Raw genomic sequence first — 20,069 nt, 5'->3', positions numbered from 1 at the left:
GCATGCCAGTGAAGGTGAGCATTTGCCCACTGAAGTTGGTTACAACACCAAACTGCAGTCAGGTCAAGACCCTGGTGAGGACGATGGTCACGCAGATGAGCTTCCCTGAGACGGTTTGACAGTTTGTGCAGAAATTATTTGGTTGGGCAAACCCACAGTTGCATCAACTGTCTGGGTGGCTGGTCTCAGACGATTCCGCAGGTGAAGAACCCGGATGTGGAGGTCCTGGGCTGCCGTGGTTACACTTGGTCTGCGATTGTGAGGCCGGTTGAACGTACTGCCAAATTCTCTAAAATGACGTTGGAGGCGGCTTATAGTAGAAACATGAACATTCAATTATCTGGCAACAGCTCGTGGACATTCCTGCAGTTAGCATGCCAATTGCACACTCCTATAAAATGTGAGAAATGTGAGACATCTGTGGCATTGTGTTTTGTAACAAAACTGCACATTTTAGAGTGACCTTTTATTGTCCCCAGCACAAGGTGCACCTGTGTTCTGATCATGCTGTTTACTCAACGTTATTGATATGCCACACCTGCCAGGTGGATGGATTATCTTGGCAAAGGAGAAATGCTCACTAACATGGATGTAAACTAATTTCTGCACAACATTTGAGAGAAATAAGCTTTTGTGCATATGGGACATGTCTGGGATCTTTTATTTCAGCTCATGAAACATGGGACCAACACTTTAAATGTTGTGTTTATATTTTTGTTCAGTGTATTTCACGGTAAACAAATTAACAGACTTTCAGCATGCTTATAGGGAAGGGCACTCAACATGTACGGCACTTACACAAAAACATGTACGGCACTTACACAAATGACTGATGATTCGCTGAAAAAATTGATAATAAGAAGCTGTCTTGTTACACGTCAGTGTAGCTTTTGACATTATCGATCAAAATGTGCTGCTGGAAAAAAGTACTGTATGTGTTATGGTTTTACATTCCCTGCTATATCGTGGATGGAGAGTTACCTGTCCAACAGGACACAGAGGGTGTTCTTTAATGGAATCCTCTCCAACATAATCCAGGTAGAGTCAGGCATTACCCAGGCCAGCTGTCTAGGCCCCTTACTTTTTAAAATGTTTACTTTTGACCTGCCACTGGTACTGAGTAAAGCCTGTGTGTCTATGTATGCTGATGACTTAACACATCAACCACAATAAGTAAAATCACTGCAACACTTAACAAATCAAATCATTGTTAGATGCACCGAAAACAATAGGTGTAGACTTTCCAATGAAATGCTAAATAAAAAAAGGAAATAGTAACAATAAAAAAAATAAGGCTATATACAAGGAGTACCAGTACCGAGTCAATGTGCAGTGGTACGAGGTAGTTGAGGTAATTGAAGTAACAGAGTATGTACATGTTGGTAGGGGTAAAAGTGACTAAGCAATCAGGATATATTATAAACAGAGTAGCAGCAGCATATGTAAAGTGTGTCTATGTGTGAGTATGTATGTGCATGGCGTCAATATGCATGTGCATGTGTGTGTGTGTGTGTGTGTGTTGGAGTGTCAGTGTAGTATGTGTGAGTGTGTGGGTAGAGTCTAGTTCAGGGGTGGGCAAACTTTTTGGCTCGAGGGCCACATCAGGATTTTGAAATTCAACGGAGGGACGCATTTTTTGGGGGACTAATTATTTGTTAAAATCAATTTGTGGGGGCCTTCCGAGTGGCTCAGCAGTCTAAGACACTGCATTGCAGTGCTTGATGCGTCACTACAGACCCGGGTTCATTCCCAGGCTGTCTCACAGCTGGCCGTGGCTGGGAGACCCATGAGGCGACGCACAATTGGCATCGTCCAGGTTAGGAGAAGGTTTGGCAGGCCGAGATTTCCTTGTCCCATCGCGCTCTAGCGACTCCTGTGGCGGGCCGGGCGCATGCACGCTGACACGGTCGCCAGGTATACAGTGTTTCCTCCAACAAATTGGTGCGGCTGGCTTCCGGCTTAAGCGTGCATTGTGTCAAGAAGCAGTCGTGTTTCAGAGGACGCACGGCTCTCGACCTTCGCCTCTCCCGAGTCCGTATGGGAGTTGCAGCGATGGAACAAGACTGTAACTACCAATTGGATACCACGAAATTGGGGAGAAAAAAATGTATGTTTCGCGGGCCGAACTTTACCCCCCCCCCCCCGCCGATCTAGTGAGTGCATACAGCCAGTTCAAGGGAGTCAGTGGAAACCAATTAAGATAAATAAATAAATAATAAAGGGGGTCAATGTAAATTGTCTGGGTAGCCATTAGATTAACTGTTCAGAAGTCTTATTGGCTACAAAGAGCTTCAGTCAGTTTTAGAATGGGAGGCAAGACATAAGCTAGTCCTAAATATATATTTTTTTATAGCATTGTATTTGTGACAAATCATTCACTAAATCCAAAACCTCAATTGAATCTTGTAATGAATAATGTGGAAATGGAGCAAGTTGAGGGGACTAAACTGCTTGGCTCAGCCCTGCATTGTAAACTGTCATGGTCAAAATGTATTGATGGGTAGCTAAGATTGGGAGAGGTCTGTCCGTAATAAAGTGCTGCTCTGCTTGCTTGACATCGCTATCAACAAAACAAGTCCAACAGATCCTAGTTTTGTCGCACCTGGACTACTGCCCAGTCATATGGTCAAGTGCCACAAAAAAGGACATAGGCAAATTACAGTTGGCCCGAGCAGCACGGCTGGCCCTTAAAATGCACACGAAGAGCTAACATCAATAACATGCCTGTCAATCTCTCCTGGCTCAAAGTATAGGAGAGTGACTGCATCACTACTTATCTTTATTAGAGGTATTGACATGTTGAAAGTACCAAGCTATCTGTTTAAATGACTAGCACACAGCTCAGACATGCATACCCCACAAGGCACACCCCACAAGACATGCCACCAGAGGTCTCTTCACAGTCCCCAAATCCAGAACAGACAATGGGAAACGCACAGTACTACATAGAGCCATGACTATAAGGAACTCTATTCCACATCAAGTACAGTGCCTTCAGAAAGTATTCATACCTCTTGAGTTATTCCACATTTTGTTGTGTTTTCTCCACCATCTACACCCCATAATGACAAAGCGAAAACATGTTTTTAGAAATGTTTGCAAATTTATTGAAAATGGAACATATAAATATCTCATTACATAAGTATTCACACGCCTGAGTCAGTACATGTTAGAATCACCTTTGGTAGCGATTACAGCTGTGAGTCTTTCTGGGTAAGTCTCTAGGAGCTTTACACACCTGGATTGTGCAACAATTGGCCATTACTATTGTCTAAATTCTTCAAGCTCTGTCAAATGTTGATCATTGCTAAGCACCCATTTTCAGGTCTTGCCATAGTTTTGACTTAAATCAGCTTGAAAATCTAACTCAACCACTCAGGAACTTGAACTGTCTTCTTGAAGAGCAACTCCAGCAGTGGAGGCTGCTGAGGGGAGGACGGCTCATAATAACGTCTGGAACGGAGCGAATGGAATGACAAACACATGGAAACTATGTGTTTGATACCATTCCACTCCAGCCATTACCACAAGCCCGTCCTCCCCAATTAAGGTGCCACCAACCTCCTATGAACTCCAGTTAGATTTGGCCATGTGTTTAAGGTTATTTTCCTGCTGAAAGGTGAATTAATCTCCCAGTGTCTGGTGGAAAGTAGACAGATGCAGGTTTTCCTCTAGGATTTGGCTGTGCTCCATTCCGTTTATTTTTTATGCTGAAAAACTCCCCAGTCCTTAATTATTACAAGCATACCCATAACATGATGCAGCCACCACTATGCTTGAAAATATGGAGAGTTGTACTCAGCAATGTTCCCTCTAAACTGTGCTCGTGCGCAGCCGTGCACCTCCTTCAGGAGTGCCGGTGCAGAAGAAATGCCAGGCCACGCAGAGACCCAAGAGATTGCACATCACTGAGTTCGCCCCATTATTTTCACTATAGATCATATAGTTTTATCTGTGATTGAGTAAACATTATATAAGCCCCTTTTCTGACTTTGCAAGATTGAGTCTGATATTGTTGGAGGCATAGCCAGAGCGCAACAGAGTGGTCTTTCAATCACCCACGAGTAAATACGCTTTTCAGATCAGAGCGCAGATCCGCACGTGTGCAGATTTGTTGATATTCTTTGCTCCTTAGCAAATGATTAGCCTAGTTAGAGATATGTATAGGGCAGGAACGCGTAGGCTACATTTCAAGCTGTCTGTAAAAAGCGTATGTCTTAATTAGAAGGAGCAGTGTTGTATTTTGAGACATGCTTGAATATGCAAATAAGCCAATAGGCAGAGGGGCAGCCTACATTGTCTAATTTTCTATATTGTAATAATAATACATTTTATTTTGTAAAGTGGTTTCTTGCATCATACAACACAATGCTATTTACAGTCACCTATTTGGCACATGGTGTACCAGACCAAGTAAAATAATGTCAAGCCCTTCATAATGTAAAAATGTTTTTAAAAGACTCATGCAATCTAGGCCTGCATTGAACACCACATATAGGCTACGGTAGGCTATATCATTGAAATCAAAATATATTTCCATGTGAAAATCTTATTGGATTTTGTCTATTAGTTTTGTTGGTAGGCCTATATTATGCTCAAATGCGCCCGAGACTGCCTGGTAGCTCCCCTGGGACTGCCACGCAAAGCGCAGAAGAACTATCAGCCCACAGAGAGAAGCATGAGATTTAACTTCACTCAACATTCTAGAGCTCTCCCTGTTAGCTAACACTATCAACGTTTCCCTTTACTGTGGCAATTGTGATCGAATCAATGCAATATTAGCCACTTTCAATGCAAAATACCGAAACAAAACATTATATTGCGCACGACTCAGCCTGTACTCCACACAACATTCAAGTTTGAGCTTAGCAGACCTGAAATTTGCTCACTGTTGATATTTTTTTGAGGGAACATTGGCCACAAGGCTACTGTCTAAAACTGTAAGGGTATAGCCTCAGTGTTCACTGTAAATGCGCACCGGAAGTTGCACAAAAATTTCACTCAAAAGACTTTACATTTTCTCAGTGCTACAAAAAAATTATGGGGAACATTAGTACTCAGTAATGTGTTGTATTGGATTTGCCCCAAACATAACACTTTGTATTTAGGACAGAAAGTTATTTGCTTTGTCGCATTTTTTGCAGTGCTACTTTAGTAAATGCGCTACAAACAGGATGAATCTTTTGCAATATTTTATTCTGCTCAGGTTCCCTTTTCACTCTGTCAATTAGGTTAGTCTTGTGGAGTAACTACAATTTTGTTGATCCATCCTCAGTTCTCCTATCGCAGCCATTAAACCCTGTAAATATTTTAAAGTCACCATTGGCCTCACGGAGAAATCCCTGAGCGTTTTCCTTCCTCTCCAGCAACTGAGTTAGGAAGGACGCTTGTATCTTTGTAGTGACTGGGTGTATACCATCCAAAGAGTAATTAATAACTTCATCATGCTCAAAGGGATATTCAAGGTCTTCTTTGTTTAAATGTTTTTATCTCTATCAAAAGGTGCCCTTCTTGCCTCCCGGGTGGCGCAGTGGTCTAGGGCACTGCATCGCAGCGCAAGCTGCGCCACCAGAGACTCTGGGTTTGCGCCCAGGCTCTGTCGCAGCCGGCCGCGACCGGGAGGTCCGTGGAGCGACGCACAATTGGCCTAGCGTCGTCCGGGTTAGGGAGGGTTTGGCCGGTAGGGATATCCTTGTCTCATCGCGCACCAGCGACTCCTGTGGCGGGCCGGGCGCAGTGCGCGCTAACCAAGGGAGCCAGGTGCACGGTGTTTCCTCCGACACATTGGTGCGGCTGGCTTCCGGGTTGGAGGCGCGCTGTGTTAAGAAGCAGTGCGGCTTGGTTGGGTTGTGTATCGGAGGACGCATGGCTTCCGACCTTCGTCTTTCCCGAGCCCGTACGGGAGTTGTAGCGATGAGACAAGATAGTAATTACTAACAATTGGATACCACGAAAAATTGGGGAGAAAAGGGGGGAACATTTATTTAATAAAAAAAATTAAAAAAGGGGGGGGGGCCTTATTTGCAAGGCATTGGAAAACCTCCCTGGTCTTTGTGGTTGAATCTGTGTTCGAAATTCACTGCTCGACTGAGGGACCATACAGATAATTGTATGTGTGGGGTACAGAGTTGAGGTAGCGATTCAAATATTATGTTAAACACTATTATTGCACACAGAGTGAGTCCTTGCAACTTATTATGTGACTTGTTAAGCACATTTTTACTTTTGAATTTATTTAGGCTTGCCATAAATGGGGTTGAATACTTATTGACATTTCGGCTTATCATTTTTTATTAATTTCTGAAGGCACTGTAACTAATGCAAGAAAAAAAAGAAAAAACTACACCTCATAAGGAGAACAGCGCGGTCTGTGAAGACACGCTAACACACGCACTCTACACACACTTACATTGTAATATTGTTATATTACTGTATTATGGATGTTGTATTGTAGATATGTTGTGGTAGAGTAGTGTGCAATAATGTGTTGTGTTGTATTGTAGAGATGTGGTAGATAATTATGTTATAATGTGTTGTATTGTAGATATGTAGTGTGTAATAATGTGTTGTGTGATGTACTGTATTATTTTGTATGTAATTGCCTTAATCTTGTTTGGACCCCAGGAAGAGTAGCCTTGGCAACAGCTAATGGGGATCTGTCATAAAATACTAAAATACTTAAAGGAAAGGCCAAAGTGCTGAGTGCTGACGACCTGGCGGTCATGATTAAAATAGCAAGACTGACCAGAGTGCTATTCCTCACATCACTAAGTCAGAGGCACCGACTTTGTAGGGCCCTTTTTGTGGTAAGAGACGGTAAAGAACAGTAGCTGTGTCGTTCAGCAGTATGTATGCTACTGTAGAGCAGAGCTCCACCACACATCCCAGGGAACCATGTTAAAACTTATTGTCAATAGGGGGGCGCTATTTCCACTTTGGAAAAAATCGTGCCCAATTTAAACGGCCTCGTACTCTATACAATATACATATTATTATTACTATTGGATAGAAAACACTCTCACGTTTCTAAAACTGTTTGAATTATATCTGTGAGTAAAACAGAACTCATTTGGCAGCAAACTTCCAGACAGGAAGTGAAAAATCTGAAAACGATGCTCTGTTCCAGGGCCTGCCTATTCAATTGCCTAATTTCTATGGATTTGCATGCACTGCATACGCCTTCCACTAGATGTCAACAGGCAGTGGAAGGTGGAATGGGGTGTCTAGCTTGATCTGAGGTCGAACAAGAGCTCTTGGAATGACGTGACCACAATTTCCTTTCTCTACCTAGGCGCGGGAAGGACATCGACATTGGCTTCTGAAAAGCTTTCGGTATACATGGTAGATATCTCCGGCTCTGATTTTATTTGATAGATGTGATAAAAACATCATAAAGTATTTTTTTTCAACCGAGTTGTATCAGTTTATTCAACGTTTATTGCGAGTTTTGGAATTTTCCTTTCTTTGCGTCAGGAGAATTTGGACATGTTCGCGCCACATGGCTAGCTAAGGTTGCTAATTCGACAGGAGAAGAGGACATTCTAAAACCAAACAACGATTTATTCTGGACAAAGGACTCCTTGTACAAGATTCTGATGGAAGCTCAGCAAAAGTAGGAACCATTTATGATGTTATTTCGTATTTCTGTGGAAAATGTTTAGTCCTATTTTCCGCCCATTTTGCGGGCGCTGCCTCGCTATAACGTAAGCTGTTTGTTATGGTAAAGTTATTTTAAAAAATCTAACACGGCGATTGCATTAAGAACTAGTGTATCTTTGATTTGCTGTCCAACATGTATTTTTTAGTAAAGTTTATGATGAGTTCTTTGGTCAGATTAGGTGACTGTCCAAAATATCTCCGGATAATTTGGTGAATCGATGCTATATATTCACAACGTATAACCACGGTTTGCAGCTCAAAATATGCACATTTTCGAACAAAACATAAGTGTTTTGTGTAACATGATGTTATACGACTGTCATCTGATGAAGTTGGTCAAGGTTAGTGATTAATTTTATATCGTTTGCTGGTTTTTGCGATCGCTACCTTTTGCTGCTGATAAATGCATCTGTGTGTTTGGCTATTGTGGTAAGCTAATATAATGCTATATTGTGTTTTCGCTGTAAAACACTTAAAAGAAATCAGAAATATTGGCTGGATTCACAAGATGTTTATCTTTCATTTGCTGTACACCATGTATTTTTCATAAATGTTTTATGATGAGTATTTAGGTATTTCACGTTGCTCTCTGTAATTATTCTGGCTGCTTTGGTGATATTTTTGATGGTAGCTGCAATGTAAAACTATGATTTATACCTCAAATAAGCACATTTTCAAACAAAACATAGATTTATTGTATAACATGTTATAAGACTGTCATCTGATGAAGTTGTTTCTTGGTTAGTGACTAATTATATCTCTATTTGGTCGGTTTTGTGATAGCTACCTATGCGGTAGAAAAATGGTGAAAATATGCGGTTGAGTCTTTTGCTATTGTGGTTGGCTAATAGAAATACATATTGTGTTTTCGCTGTAAAACATTTTAAAAATCGGAAATGATGGCTGGATTCACAAGATGTTTATCTTTCATTTGCTGTATTGGACTTGTGATTTCATGAAAATTATGTTATATGATATCCCTGTCGGGTTAGGCTAGGCTATGCTAGTCAGCTTTTTTGATGGGGGGGAATCCCGGATCCGGGTTTGTGACTCGTTAGAGGTTACAGGTAGTATTAATATTTAACAGTTCAAGTCTTCTTCGAATGCTTAAGCACTTCGTATAAATAAAACTCAGAGCAAAAGCAGAGCTGGGGAGAACCTAGTGTTGGTAGGAGGACTGAAGATGTTTCTCTATAATCTACCTCTTGCATGAACAGTCAGATGTGCAGTACCCTTTCAACTGCACATGACAATCATTAGTCAAGGAACTTAACCAGTGTTCCTCGATCATGGATTTCTTGCCACAGAATGCACACACCATAATAGCTCCTTGGTTCTGTATTTTTGGACAGCAGTCATGGACAGGAAGCTGCACTCATTCTGGTATCCGATGAAGGAAAAAACTGAGGACTAGGTGCATAGCTTGCATGTTCTTTTGTGGATATTGCTGACACCATGCAAATATCATCTTGGTCAGCATTTTTATATATTTATATTGGGAGTGGCCTTCCAAACTTGAATAATTGGTCAGATGTTGAATGTGTGAGAAGCAGTTTTGGACCAGAGGAGTGTTGTATTCCCGGTGGTGAGGAGGAATCTTACCAGAAGTACTGCTGACGTCCCGTTGGGTCGGAAGAGTTCAATTGACATGTCTGGAAACATCCTGCCGATCCTTGATATCACGTCGTCCACATACCTGGAGAATGACAGAGAACATTTTTACCCTTAGGGAAAAAAAATTGCAAATGTTTCAAACTACAAAACAGTGCATTTGGAAAGTATTAAGACCCCTTGACTTTTTCTACATTTTGTTAGGTTACAGCCTTATTCTAAAATTGATTAAATAAAACAATTTATTCAGCAATCTACACATGACAGTGAAAACAGGTTTTTAGATATTTTTGAAAATGTATAAAAAATATTTATATAAGTATTCAGACCCTTTGCTATGAGACTCAAAATTGAGCTCAGGTGCATCCTGTTTACATGGATCATCCTTGAGATGTTTCTATAACTTGGAGTCCCCCTTTGGTAAATTCAATTGATTGGACATAACTTGGAAAGGCACACACCTGTCTACATAAGGTCCCACAGTTGACAGTGCATGTCAGAGCAAACACCAAGCCATGAGGTCGAAGGAATTGTCCGTAGAGCTCCGAGACAGAGGCCACTGTGACAGAATCCTATCATTCTTAAATGGAAGAAGTTTGGAACCACCAAGACTCTTCCTAGAGCTGGCCGCCCGACCAAACTGAGCAATCCAGGGAGAAGGGCCTCGGTCAGGGAGATGACCAAGAACCTGATGGTCACTCTGACAGAGCTCAAGAGTTCCTCTGTGGAAATGGGAGAACCTTCCAGAAGGACAACCATCTCTGCAGCCCTCCACCAATTAGGCCTTTATGGTAGAGTGGCCAGACCGAAGCCAGTCCTCAGTAAAAGGCACATGACAGCCCGCTTGGAGTTTGCCAAAAGGCACCTAAAGACTCTCAGACCATGAGAAACAAGATTCTCTGGTCTGATGAAACCAAGATGGAACTCTTTGTCCTGAATGCCAAGCGTCACGTCTGGAGGAAACCTGGTACCATCCCTACGGTGAAGCATGGTGGTCAAATCAAATCAAATTGGTGGCAGCATCATGCTGAGGGGATGTCTTTTGGCAGCAGGGACTCTGAGACTAGTCAGGATCAAGGGAAAGATTAACTGAACAAAGTACAGAGCGATCCTTGATGAAAACCTGCTCCAGAGCGCTCAGGACCTCAGACTGGGGCGAAGGTTCACCTTCCAACAGGACCACGACCCTAAGCACACAGCCAAGGCAATGCAGGAGTGGCTTTGGGACAATCTCTGAATGTCCTTGAACTGCCCAGCCAGAGCCCGGACTCGTACCCGAACAAACCTCTCTGGAGAGACCTGAAAATAGCTGTGCACCAACCTGACAGAGCTTGAGAGGAAGACTCAACGCTGTAATCACTGCCAAAGGTGCTTCAACAGAGTACTGAGTAAACGGTCTGAATACTTATGTAAATGTGATGTCTTGTTTTATTTCATATAAATTACAAAAAAAAAAACTTTTTTGTTTTGTTTTGTCATTATGGGGTATTGTGTGTAGATTAATGATATTTTAGAATAAGGCTGTAACCTTACAACATGTGGAAAAAGTCAAGGGGTCTAAACACTGCCTTTGGAAAGTATTTATTTATTTATTTAAACATTGTTAGGTTACAGCCTTATTCTAAAATGTACGAAATTGTTTTATTCCCCTCATTAATAGAATGCTATTTACCCGCTTTTCTTTTGGGGTGGAGATAGAATAAATGAAGGTGTGATGGGGGTGTGTCTACAGATATGCCTTGTTCTGACCTTGAGTAAATTCCCTAATAATTCCACTACCTTTACCTGAGATGAAACCATGAATAAAACTAGCAAACCTGCTAGTTTCAAGTACAAGTGGACAAAGTATATACTCTCTTTTTTCCGATAGAAATAACAGCATTCTCCATGCATTACAACTTACAACTTGATAAGAGCTAGGTAAATGAGTAATCAGTTTGGATAAGGGAATTGTAAATATAAATGACCGTTGTTTTAGATCAATTCTACCTTATAATAGCTGGAGACAAATGTGAAACCAGTCATATGGCAGCAAACTGAAGCATATCAACATAACTTTCCCACAGTAAAGTTTATGAAATGCTGTGCCATTATGCAGAATTTAAATTGTAGAGCCTTTTAACTTGCAGGGAGGGGCAGTCTCGAATGTCTTATTTATTGGCCAACCCGCCTCTTTTCTATCATGTTAAATATTAGCAACTATCAGTATCGACCGACCCTCAGTAGGCCTAATAACCACACACATTCAACTGTCAATTTACTGTTAGTTCCCTTCAGCTGGTTGTTGCTGAGGATCATTAGTAACAGTTGATAATATACACTACCGTTCAAAAGTTTGGAGTCACTAAGAAATGTCCTTGTTTTTGAAAGAAAATCAATTTTTTTGTCCATTAAAATAACATCAAATTGATCAGAAATACAGTGTAGACATTGTTAATGTTGTAAATGACTATTGTAGCTGGAAAGGGCAGAATTTTTTTTATGGAATATCCACATAGGCGTACGTAGAGAGGCCAATAATCAGCAAACATCACTCCTGTGTTCCAATGGCACGTTGTGTTAGCTAATCCAAGTTTATAATTTTAAAAGGCTAATTGATCATTAGAAAACCCTTTTGCAATTATGTTAGCACAGCTGAAAACTGATTAAAGAAGCAATAAAACTGGCCTTCTTTAGACTAGTTGAGTATCTGGAGCATTGGCATTTGTGGGTTTGATTACAGGCTCAAAATGGCCAGAAACCAAGATCTTTCTTCTGAAACTCGTCAGTCTATTCTTGTTCTGAGAAATGAAGGCAATTCCATGCAAGAAATTGGCAAGAAACTGAAGATCTCGTACAACGCTGTGTACTACTCCCTTTACAGAACAGCGCAAACTGGCTCTAACCAGAATAGAAAGAGAAGTGGGAGGCGCCGGTGCACAACTGAGCAAGAGGACAAGTACATTAGAGTGTCTAGTTTGAGAAACAGACACCTCACAAGTCCTCAACTAGCAGCTTCATTAAATAGTACCCGCAAAACACCCGTCTCAACGTCAACAGTGAAGATGCGACTCTGGGATGCTGGCCTTCTAGGCAGAGTTCCTCTGTCCAGGGTCTGTGTTCTTTTGCCCATCTTAATCTTTTATTTTTATTGGCCAGTCTGAGATATGGCTTTTTCTTTGCAACTCTGCCTCGAAGGCCAGCATCCCGGAGTCGTCTCTTCATTGTTGACATTGAGACTGGTGTTTTGTGGGTGTTATTTAATGAAGCTGCCAGTTAAGGACTTGTGAGGCGTCTGTTTCTCAAACTAACACAACATGCCATTGGAACACAGGAGTGATGTTTGCTGATAATGGGTCTCTGTACGCCTATGTAAATATGTCATAAAAAATCTGCTGTTTCCAGCTACAATAGTCATTTACAACATTAACAATGTCTACACTGTATTTCTGATCAATTTGATGTTTTTTAATGGACCAACATTTTTGCTTTTCTTTCAAAAACAAGGACATTTCTAAGTGACCCCAAACTTTTGAACGGTAGTATATATCTTTTTTTAAAGACATGTGGGCTAATTAAATTGTTATTTAGCGGAGCTCAGACCAAGCTGCAACAGTTTGAACCCGACGCATGGCACAATACTTGGCTGTGTCGTCACACAGTTCCATGGCTAGTGCAGGTAATAGACAAGGGTATAGCCTAGTATTGTACACTATTCTCCCTATTATAATTCTATGTACACTAATCTTCCAATATTACCATGGGTTGAAGAACTGAATGTTTTTAAAGGCTCTCCAAACCTGATTTAAAAAAAATGTTTATTCACAAATAGTTTCCTAACCCTAAATAATCTACAAGATCAGAGTATTTTAAAATGTACCAATTGGTGCTGAAACAGAGACGAATATGCATATATTTAGATGGATTTCTTTCATTGATCCCTAATATTCTGAACCCATTCTCTCCATATATTCTACTGAGTCTGTGGACAAAATTCCAACTAAAAAAGCTACACCATTTTTAAAGGGATGACTTAAGATAAATGTACTGAAAAGCCTATTGAATGAAAACTTCATGAGAAAATCTGTTGGCCAGTAAGTGGGAGTGTTTTCAGCAGTTGATTTACATTTATTTTGCGTGCACAAGGGAACCATGCCTGCAAAGCCCATTAAGCACCTGCACAAGGTAAGTCTGAATACCAACTTACTGAGAAGTGAGTAGGAAAGGCATGTGTAATAAAGGTGTAATATCCTAAGTCGGAATCAGGCCCTATGTGCATTGGGTTGAACATAGGCAGTAGAGTTGCTTAACCTGTCTAGGACTGCCAACAGCCAATAAAATTGCAGGGCGGCCAAATACAAAACAACAGAAATCTCAGAAATCAAATTTCTCAAACACACAAGCATTAGGCACCATTTTAAAGATAAAATGCTTGTTAATCCAGCCACAGTGTCTGATTTCAAAAATGCTTTATAGCGAAAGCTCCACAAACGATTATGTTAGGTCACCACCAAGTCACAGATAAACCCAGCCATTTTTCCCGCCAAAAGAGAGGAGTCACAAAAAGCACAAAGAGAGATAAAATGAATCCCTAACCTTTGATGATCTTCATCAGATGACACTCATAGGACTTCATGTTACACAATACATGTATGTTTTGTTCGGTAAAGTTCATATTTATATCCAGAAATCTTATTTTACATTGGCGTGTTAGATTCAGTAGTTCCAAAACATGCAGTGATATTGCAGAGCCACATGAATTCACAGAAATACTCATAATAAATGTTGATTAAAATACAGCTATTACACACGAAACTTTAGATACACTTCTCCTTAATGCAACCTCTGTGTCAGATTTCAAAAAAACTTTACGGAAAAAGCATAATCTGAGAACGGCGCTCAGAGCCCAAACCAGCCAGAGAAATATACGCCATGTTGGGTAGTCAACATTATTCATATTATTCATATATAAATATTCACTTACCTTTGATGATCTTCATCAGAATGCACTCCCAGGAATCGCAGTTCCACAATAAATGCTTGTTTTGTTCGATAATGTCCATCATTTATGTCCATTTATGTCAAATAGCGTCTTTTGTTAGGGCGTTTGGTAAACAATCCAAAAGCGCAATCTGGTCCAATTCGGACGAAATGTTCAAAAAGTTATATTACAGGTCGAAGAAACTTGTCAAACTAAGTATAGAATCAATCTAAAGGATGTTTTTATCATAAAAGTTCAATACTGTTCCAACCGGAGAATTCCATTTTCTGTAGAATTGCACTGGAACGAGAGCAACCTCTCAAGTGAAAGCGCATGACTGAGAACGAGGCTGTAGGCAGACCCCTTAGTAAAACAGCTCCCATCCGGCCCCCCTTCACATGAGGAGCCTGAAACCACGTTCTAAAGACGGTTGACATCTAGTGGAAGCCTTAGGAAGTGAAAAATAACCCATATCCCACTCTGTATTCGATAGGGGTGAGTTCAAAAACTACAAACCTCAGATTTCCCACTTCCTGTTTGGATTTTTGCTGCCCCCTATCCCAAACAAGTTAATAAAGATGCAGAACAATGTCAATTGGCAGCATTGTAGGGTGCAGGCTGCCAGACAGTTACAAGACAAGACTTGTTCTTACATCTAGCTGCTTAATAATTCATCTATGGAGTGAAACTCATTTAACCACAACACAACACATTTTCACTGACTCAAATCAGTATTGTAAATTAACATCTCCCTAGGCGTTGGATACTTGCCATTCTGGGCTAGGAGTTCCAAGTTCCACTTATAACCAAACCAAGTCCACGTTCATCCCTCTATATTACCAATATTATGCCTGGTAAATTATTCAATAAAACATCTCTCATGAACACTAATGGGAAGATTATTCAGTGGAGGAATATTCAGCAAAGTGCATAAGGTAGTGTTGTCAGCGGAAGGATAAATACAGTATTCATACTGTAGCTTCAAAAAGACTAGCTGCTACACAGACAATCTAATCTTCATGTGTTTTCTTTTAGTCAAGTCCTATTTTTTTAATCCATATGTACAATCAGCTCTCGCATAGAGTTAGGCCTAAATTCCCTGTTTGGAGCATTTGAATTTGATTGCTGGGTTTTGATTGCTCAATGTGGTCACTAGGTTACATGATGATGTCCCAGAATCACCTGCTGCCCGCACCATGGAGGACTTGGTGGCAAGGGGTGGTTGACTTTCCCAATTCAACATTCAGAATATTCGGCTGTTGATGAAGGCTTAAATTGAGAAGCCAATCAGAGCACAGGGGTGCTCTCCCCACAAGAAAAAGAAAGAACATTTTGTCAGTCTACAGCGAGCTGAACGTTTTTGCGCCATTGTGTTTTCATCTTTAACCCTCCGAACCATCTATAGACTATTGTCTCTCATCAGGGCCACATTTGCTGTGAGCACACCAGACATGGCAGAGCTCAACGTTTCTGAAGATTGTGCAAAGCTGTCATCAAGGCAAAGAACGGGTGGCTACTTTGAAGAATCTCTGTTTAACACTTTTCCAGTTACTGAATGATTCCATATGTGTTATTTCATAGTTTTGATGTCTCCACTATTATTCTACAATGTAGAAAACAGTAAAAATGAAGAAAAACCCTTATACATACACTACCAAACTTTTGATTGGTAGTGTATATATATGATTTTTTGCTAAGTAGTAAACATTAGCTAGTGTTTGTCGGTTGTACCTGTGCCAAAACTCTGGCATTTCTTATCCTATAGCTTGTTCTCCGTCTTCTTTTTAAATCTTTAAAATGTTGTGCCAACATTTTTGAGCACTTATCTCCAAAACTTGTTTTCTCTTGGCTCTCTCTTGTTTCTCTGCAGCAGAATTGCAATACATATTATATTGGCACCTAAGTATTGTGATAATATAGGTCTTGGCAATTCCAAGCCCTCATTAGGACAAAGGATGATATGGCAGCCACTTCTACACACAGAGGCAAATATTTAGGGAGCAGCTCAATATCAAGTAATTAGGGCTATGCTAATTGAGTATCCCCATGGTGCATGGTTTCGTTTTAGGGAAGTCGACTTTACATGGGGACTGGAGACATCCTGCGATCCAAGTGCTTTTCTTGCAAGTTAAAGAAACAGAGGCCGCTGTTTTTTTAAAGGGTGTACTGAAGTTTTTAATGTTGAACCATACATGTACCAGGGGACGTTTGGGGGGGTCAGGCTCAAATATCTTGGTTTGGTTATAAGTGGAACTTGGAACTCCTAGCCCAGAATGGCAAGTATCCAACGCCTAGGGAGATGTTAATTTACAATACTGATTTGAGTCAGTGAAAATGTGTTGTGTTGTGGTTAAATGAGTTTCACTCCATAGATGAATTATTAAGCAGCTAGATGTAAGAACAAGTCTTGTCTTGTTACTGTCTGGCAGCCTGCACCCTACAATGCTGCCAATTGTCATTGTTCTGCATCTTTATTAAGCAACTCTACTGCCTATGTTCAACCCAATGTACATAGGGCCTGATTCCGACTTAGGATATTACACCTTTATTACACATGCCTTTCCTACTCACTTCTCAGTAAGTTGGTATTCAGACTTAACTTGTGCAGGTGCTTAACAGGCTTTGCAGGCATGGTTCCCTTGTGCACGCAAAATAAATGTAATTCAACTGCTGAAAACACTCCCACTTACTGGCCAACAGATTTTCTCATTAAGTTTTCATTCAATAGGCTTTTCAGTACTTTTATCTTAAGTTATCCCTTTAAAAATGGTGTACCTTTTTTAGTTGGAATTTTATCCACAGACTCACTAGAATATATGGAGAGATGGTTTCAGAATATTAGGGATCAATGAAAGAAAATGGGAAGAACCATGTGATGGCCCAAGCTTCAACGAGAAGACAAACCATCTGGAAATGATCACCCCAGTTACAATGTGATGTCACATTTAAGATCAATGTGAAAAATAGCTTGTGTTTCAGAAATGTTCCTCCTCTTGTTCTGTTACCGTGTTAATATGTGAGTGGACGTGGGGCCCGTGTGTTTGTGTGATGCTTGTGACAAGGCCAGACCTAAGAGAGCAGTGCAGTGGGGAAGGGGATAGGGTTGGCTCCCAATAGACCTGCTTAGCCTCTATGCTGATAGGAATAGACAAGTCCAAGGTGACAACGCCAATCTGAATTGATGTTCCAAGGACAAAGGTCTGTGTCCCAGGAGAGACAGAATTATCATCGTTGGCCAACAGACGACAACCCCAGCACGAGTCCCACAAAAATGACATTGCACGGCTCACAGTATGCAGGTGACCTTCCAGAAGCAGAGGCAATATCACCATATTACTACACATTACAAACACCTTCCTACTATTGAGTTGCACCCCCTTTTGCCTTCAGAACAGCCTCAATTCGTTGGGGTGTGGACTCCACAAGATGTCAAAAGCGTTCGACAGGGATGCTGGCCACTGTTGCTGCCAATGCTTCCCACTGTTGTGTCAAGTTGGCTGCATGTCCTTGGGTAGTGAACCATTCTTGATACACAGGGAAACTGTTGAGCATGAAAAACCCAGCAGAATTACAGTTCTTGACACACTCAAACCAGAGGGCCTGTCGCCTACTACCATACCCCGTTCAAAGACACTTAAATATTTTGTCTTGCCCATTCACCCTCAATGGCACACATACACAATCCATGTCTCAAGGCTTAAACATCCTTCTTTAACCTGTGTCCTCACCATCTACACTGATTGAAGTGGTTTTAACAGGTGACATCAATAAGGTATCATAGCTTTCACCCCTGGATTCACCTGGTCAGTCAATGTCACGGAAAGAGCAGGTGTTCCTAATATTTTGTACACTCAGTGTACAGTGGTACCCCTCCAGAGAAAAAATAGATCTGATATCAGTCAGTCGGAATCACGATCAAGCTTACTGGTTAGTTTGACTCTAAACATACATTTATCTTCACTTTTAACAATAGATCGCTCTAACTCGGTCACTGCGTCTCTGGATTAAACAAAGCAGCAACTCTAGCAGCTCAAAGAGATGCATGATTAACCTAAATGTGTTAACCACTTAACATAATAATCCAGACGGGGGGGGTAGCTAGCGGTCTAAGGGAGGTTGGCTTATGCATGAGAGGAGTCAGTCAATATGTGCCAGTTTAGCTGATTACATTCAGCATGACTCCATTTAGAGGATTAACACATACGCATGACAGTGATCTGCCTCATTGATACAGTGATCTGACTGTTTGGTATTTTATTAGGATCCCCATTAGCTGTTGCGAAAGAAGCAGCTTCTCTTCCTGGCGTCCACACAAAACATGACATAATACAGAACATTCATAGACAATAACAGAACTAGATTAATTTTAAAATGGCGCACATAGCTACATATCTAGACCCACTTCAGTTTGCATAGCACCCCAACAGGTCCACAAACGATGCAATCGCCATCACACTGCTCTATCCCATCTAGACAAGAGGAATACCTATGTAAGAATGCTGTTCACTGACTACAGCTCAGCATTCAACACCATAGTACCTTCCAAGCTCATCATTAAGCGGGCTGCCCCCAGGTGGTGAAGGTAGGAAACAACATCTCCACTTCACTGATCCTCAACACTGAGGCTCCACAAGGGTGCGTGCTCAGCCCTCTACTGTACACCCATAACTGCGTGGCCATGCACACCTCCAACTCAATCATCAAGTTTGAGATGACAACAGTAGTGGGCCTGATTACCAACAATGACGAGACAGCCTACAGGGAGGAGGTGAGGGCACTCGGAGTGTGGTGTCAGGAAAACAACCTCTCACTTAACGACAAAAAAACAAAGGAGATGATCGTGGACTTCAGGAAACAGCAGAGGGAGCACCCCCTTATCCACATCGACGGGACAGTAGTGGAGAAGGTGGAAACTTAAGTTCCTCGGCGTACACATCAAGGACAAACTGAAATGGTCCACCCACTTCAGGAGGCTGAAGAACTGTGGCTTGTCACTTAAAACCCTCACAAACTTTTACAGATGCACAATCGAGAGCATCCTGTTGGGCTGTACCACCGCCTGGTACGGCAATTGCACCGCCCTCAACCGCAAGGCTCTCCAGAGGGTAGTGCAGTCTGCACAACGGATCACCGGGGGCAAACTACCTGCCCTCCAGGACACCAACAGCACCCGATGTCACAGGAATGCCAAAAAGATCATCAAGGACAACAACCACCCGAGCCACTGCCTGTTCACGCTATCATCCAGGAGACAAGGTCAGTAAAGGTGCATCAAAGCTGGGACCGAGAGACTGAAAAACAGCTTCTATCTCAAGGCCATTAGACTGTTAAACAGCCATCACTAACTGTATGGCTGCTGCCAACATACAGAACCAAATCACTGGCAATTTTACAAATGGATTTAACTTCTTATGGCTGGGGGCAGTATTGAGTAGCTTGGATGAATAAGGTTCCCAGAGTAAACTGCCTGCTACTCAGTCCCAGAAGCTAAGATATGCACATTATTAGTAGAGTTGGATAGAAAACACTCTGAAGTTTATAAAACTGTTTGAATGATGTCTGTGAGTATAACAGAACTCATATGGCAGGCAAAAACCTGAGAAGAAATCCAACCAGAAAGTGGGAAATCTTGAGGTTTGTAGGTTTGCCTATCCAATATAAAGTGTCTTTGGGGTCATATTGCACTACCTAAGGCTTCCACTAGATGTCAACAGTCTTTAGAACCTTGTTTGATGCTTCTACTGTGAAGAATGAGGGAAGGAGAGCTCTTTGAGTCAGGTGTCTGGCATGAGCTGATCATGTGTGGTCCCGTGAGAGCGACCTGCGTTCCATCGCATTT

General features: G+C 41.5%; 1 protein-coding gene across 1 annotated transcript in view; it reads right to left on the bottom strand.

Annotated features, from left to right (window-relative positions):
* med27 (mediator complex subunit 27) overlaps positions 1–20,069 on the bottom strand; it is a 102,845-nt gene that overhangs the window by 36,608 nt on the left and 46,168 nt on the right. Inside the window, exon 4 of the mRNA XM_038995353.1 lies at positions 9,262–9,355. Within this exon, the coding sequence (XP_038851281.1) occupies positions 9,262–9,355 (94 nt within the window). The remainder of the gene's footprint in view (positions 1–9,261; positions 9,356–20,069) is intronic.

Source organism: Salvelinus namaycush, chromosome 1, assembly GCF_016432855.1.
Source record: "Salvelinus namaycush isolate Seneca chromosome 1, SaNama_1.0, whole genome shotgun sequence".
Taxonomy (NCBI): Eukaryota; Metazoa; Chordata; class Actinopteri; order Salmoniformes; family Salmonidae; genus Salvelinus; species Salvelinus namaycush.
This window is presented reverse-complemented; position numbering and strand designations above follow the sequence as displayed.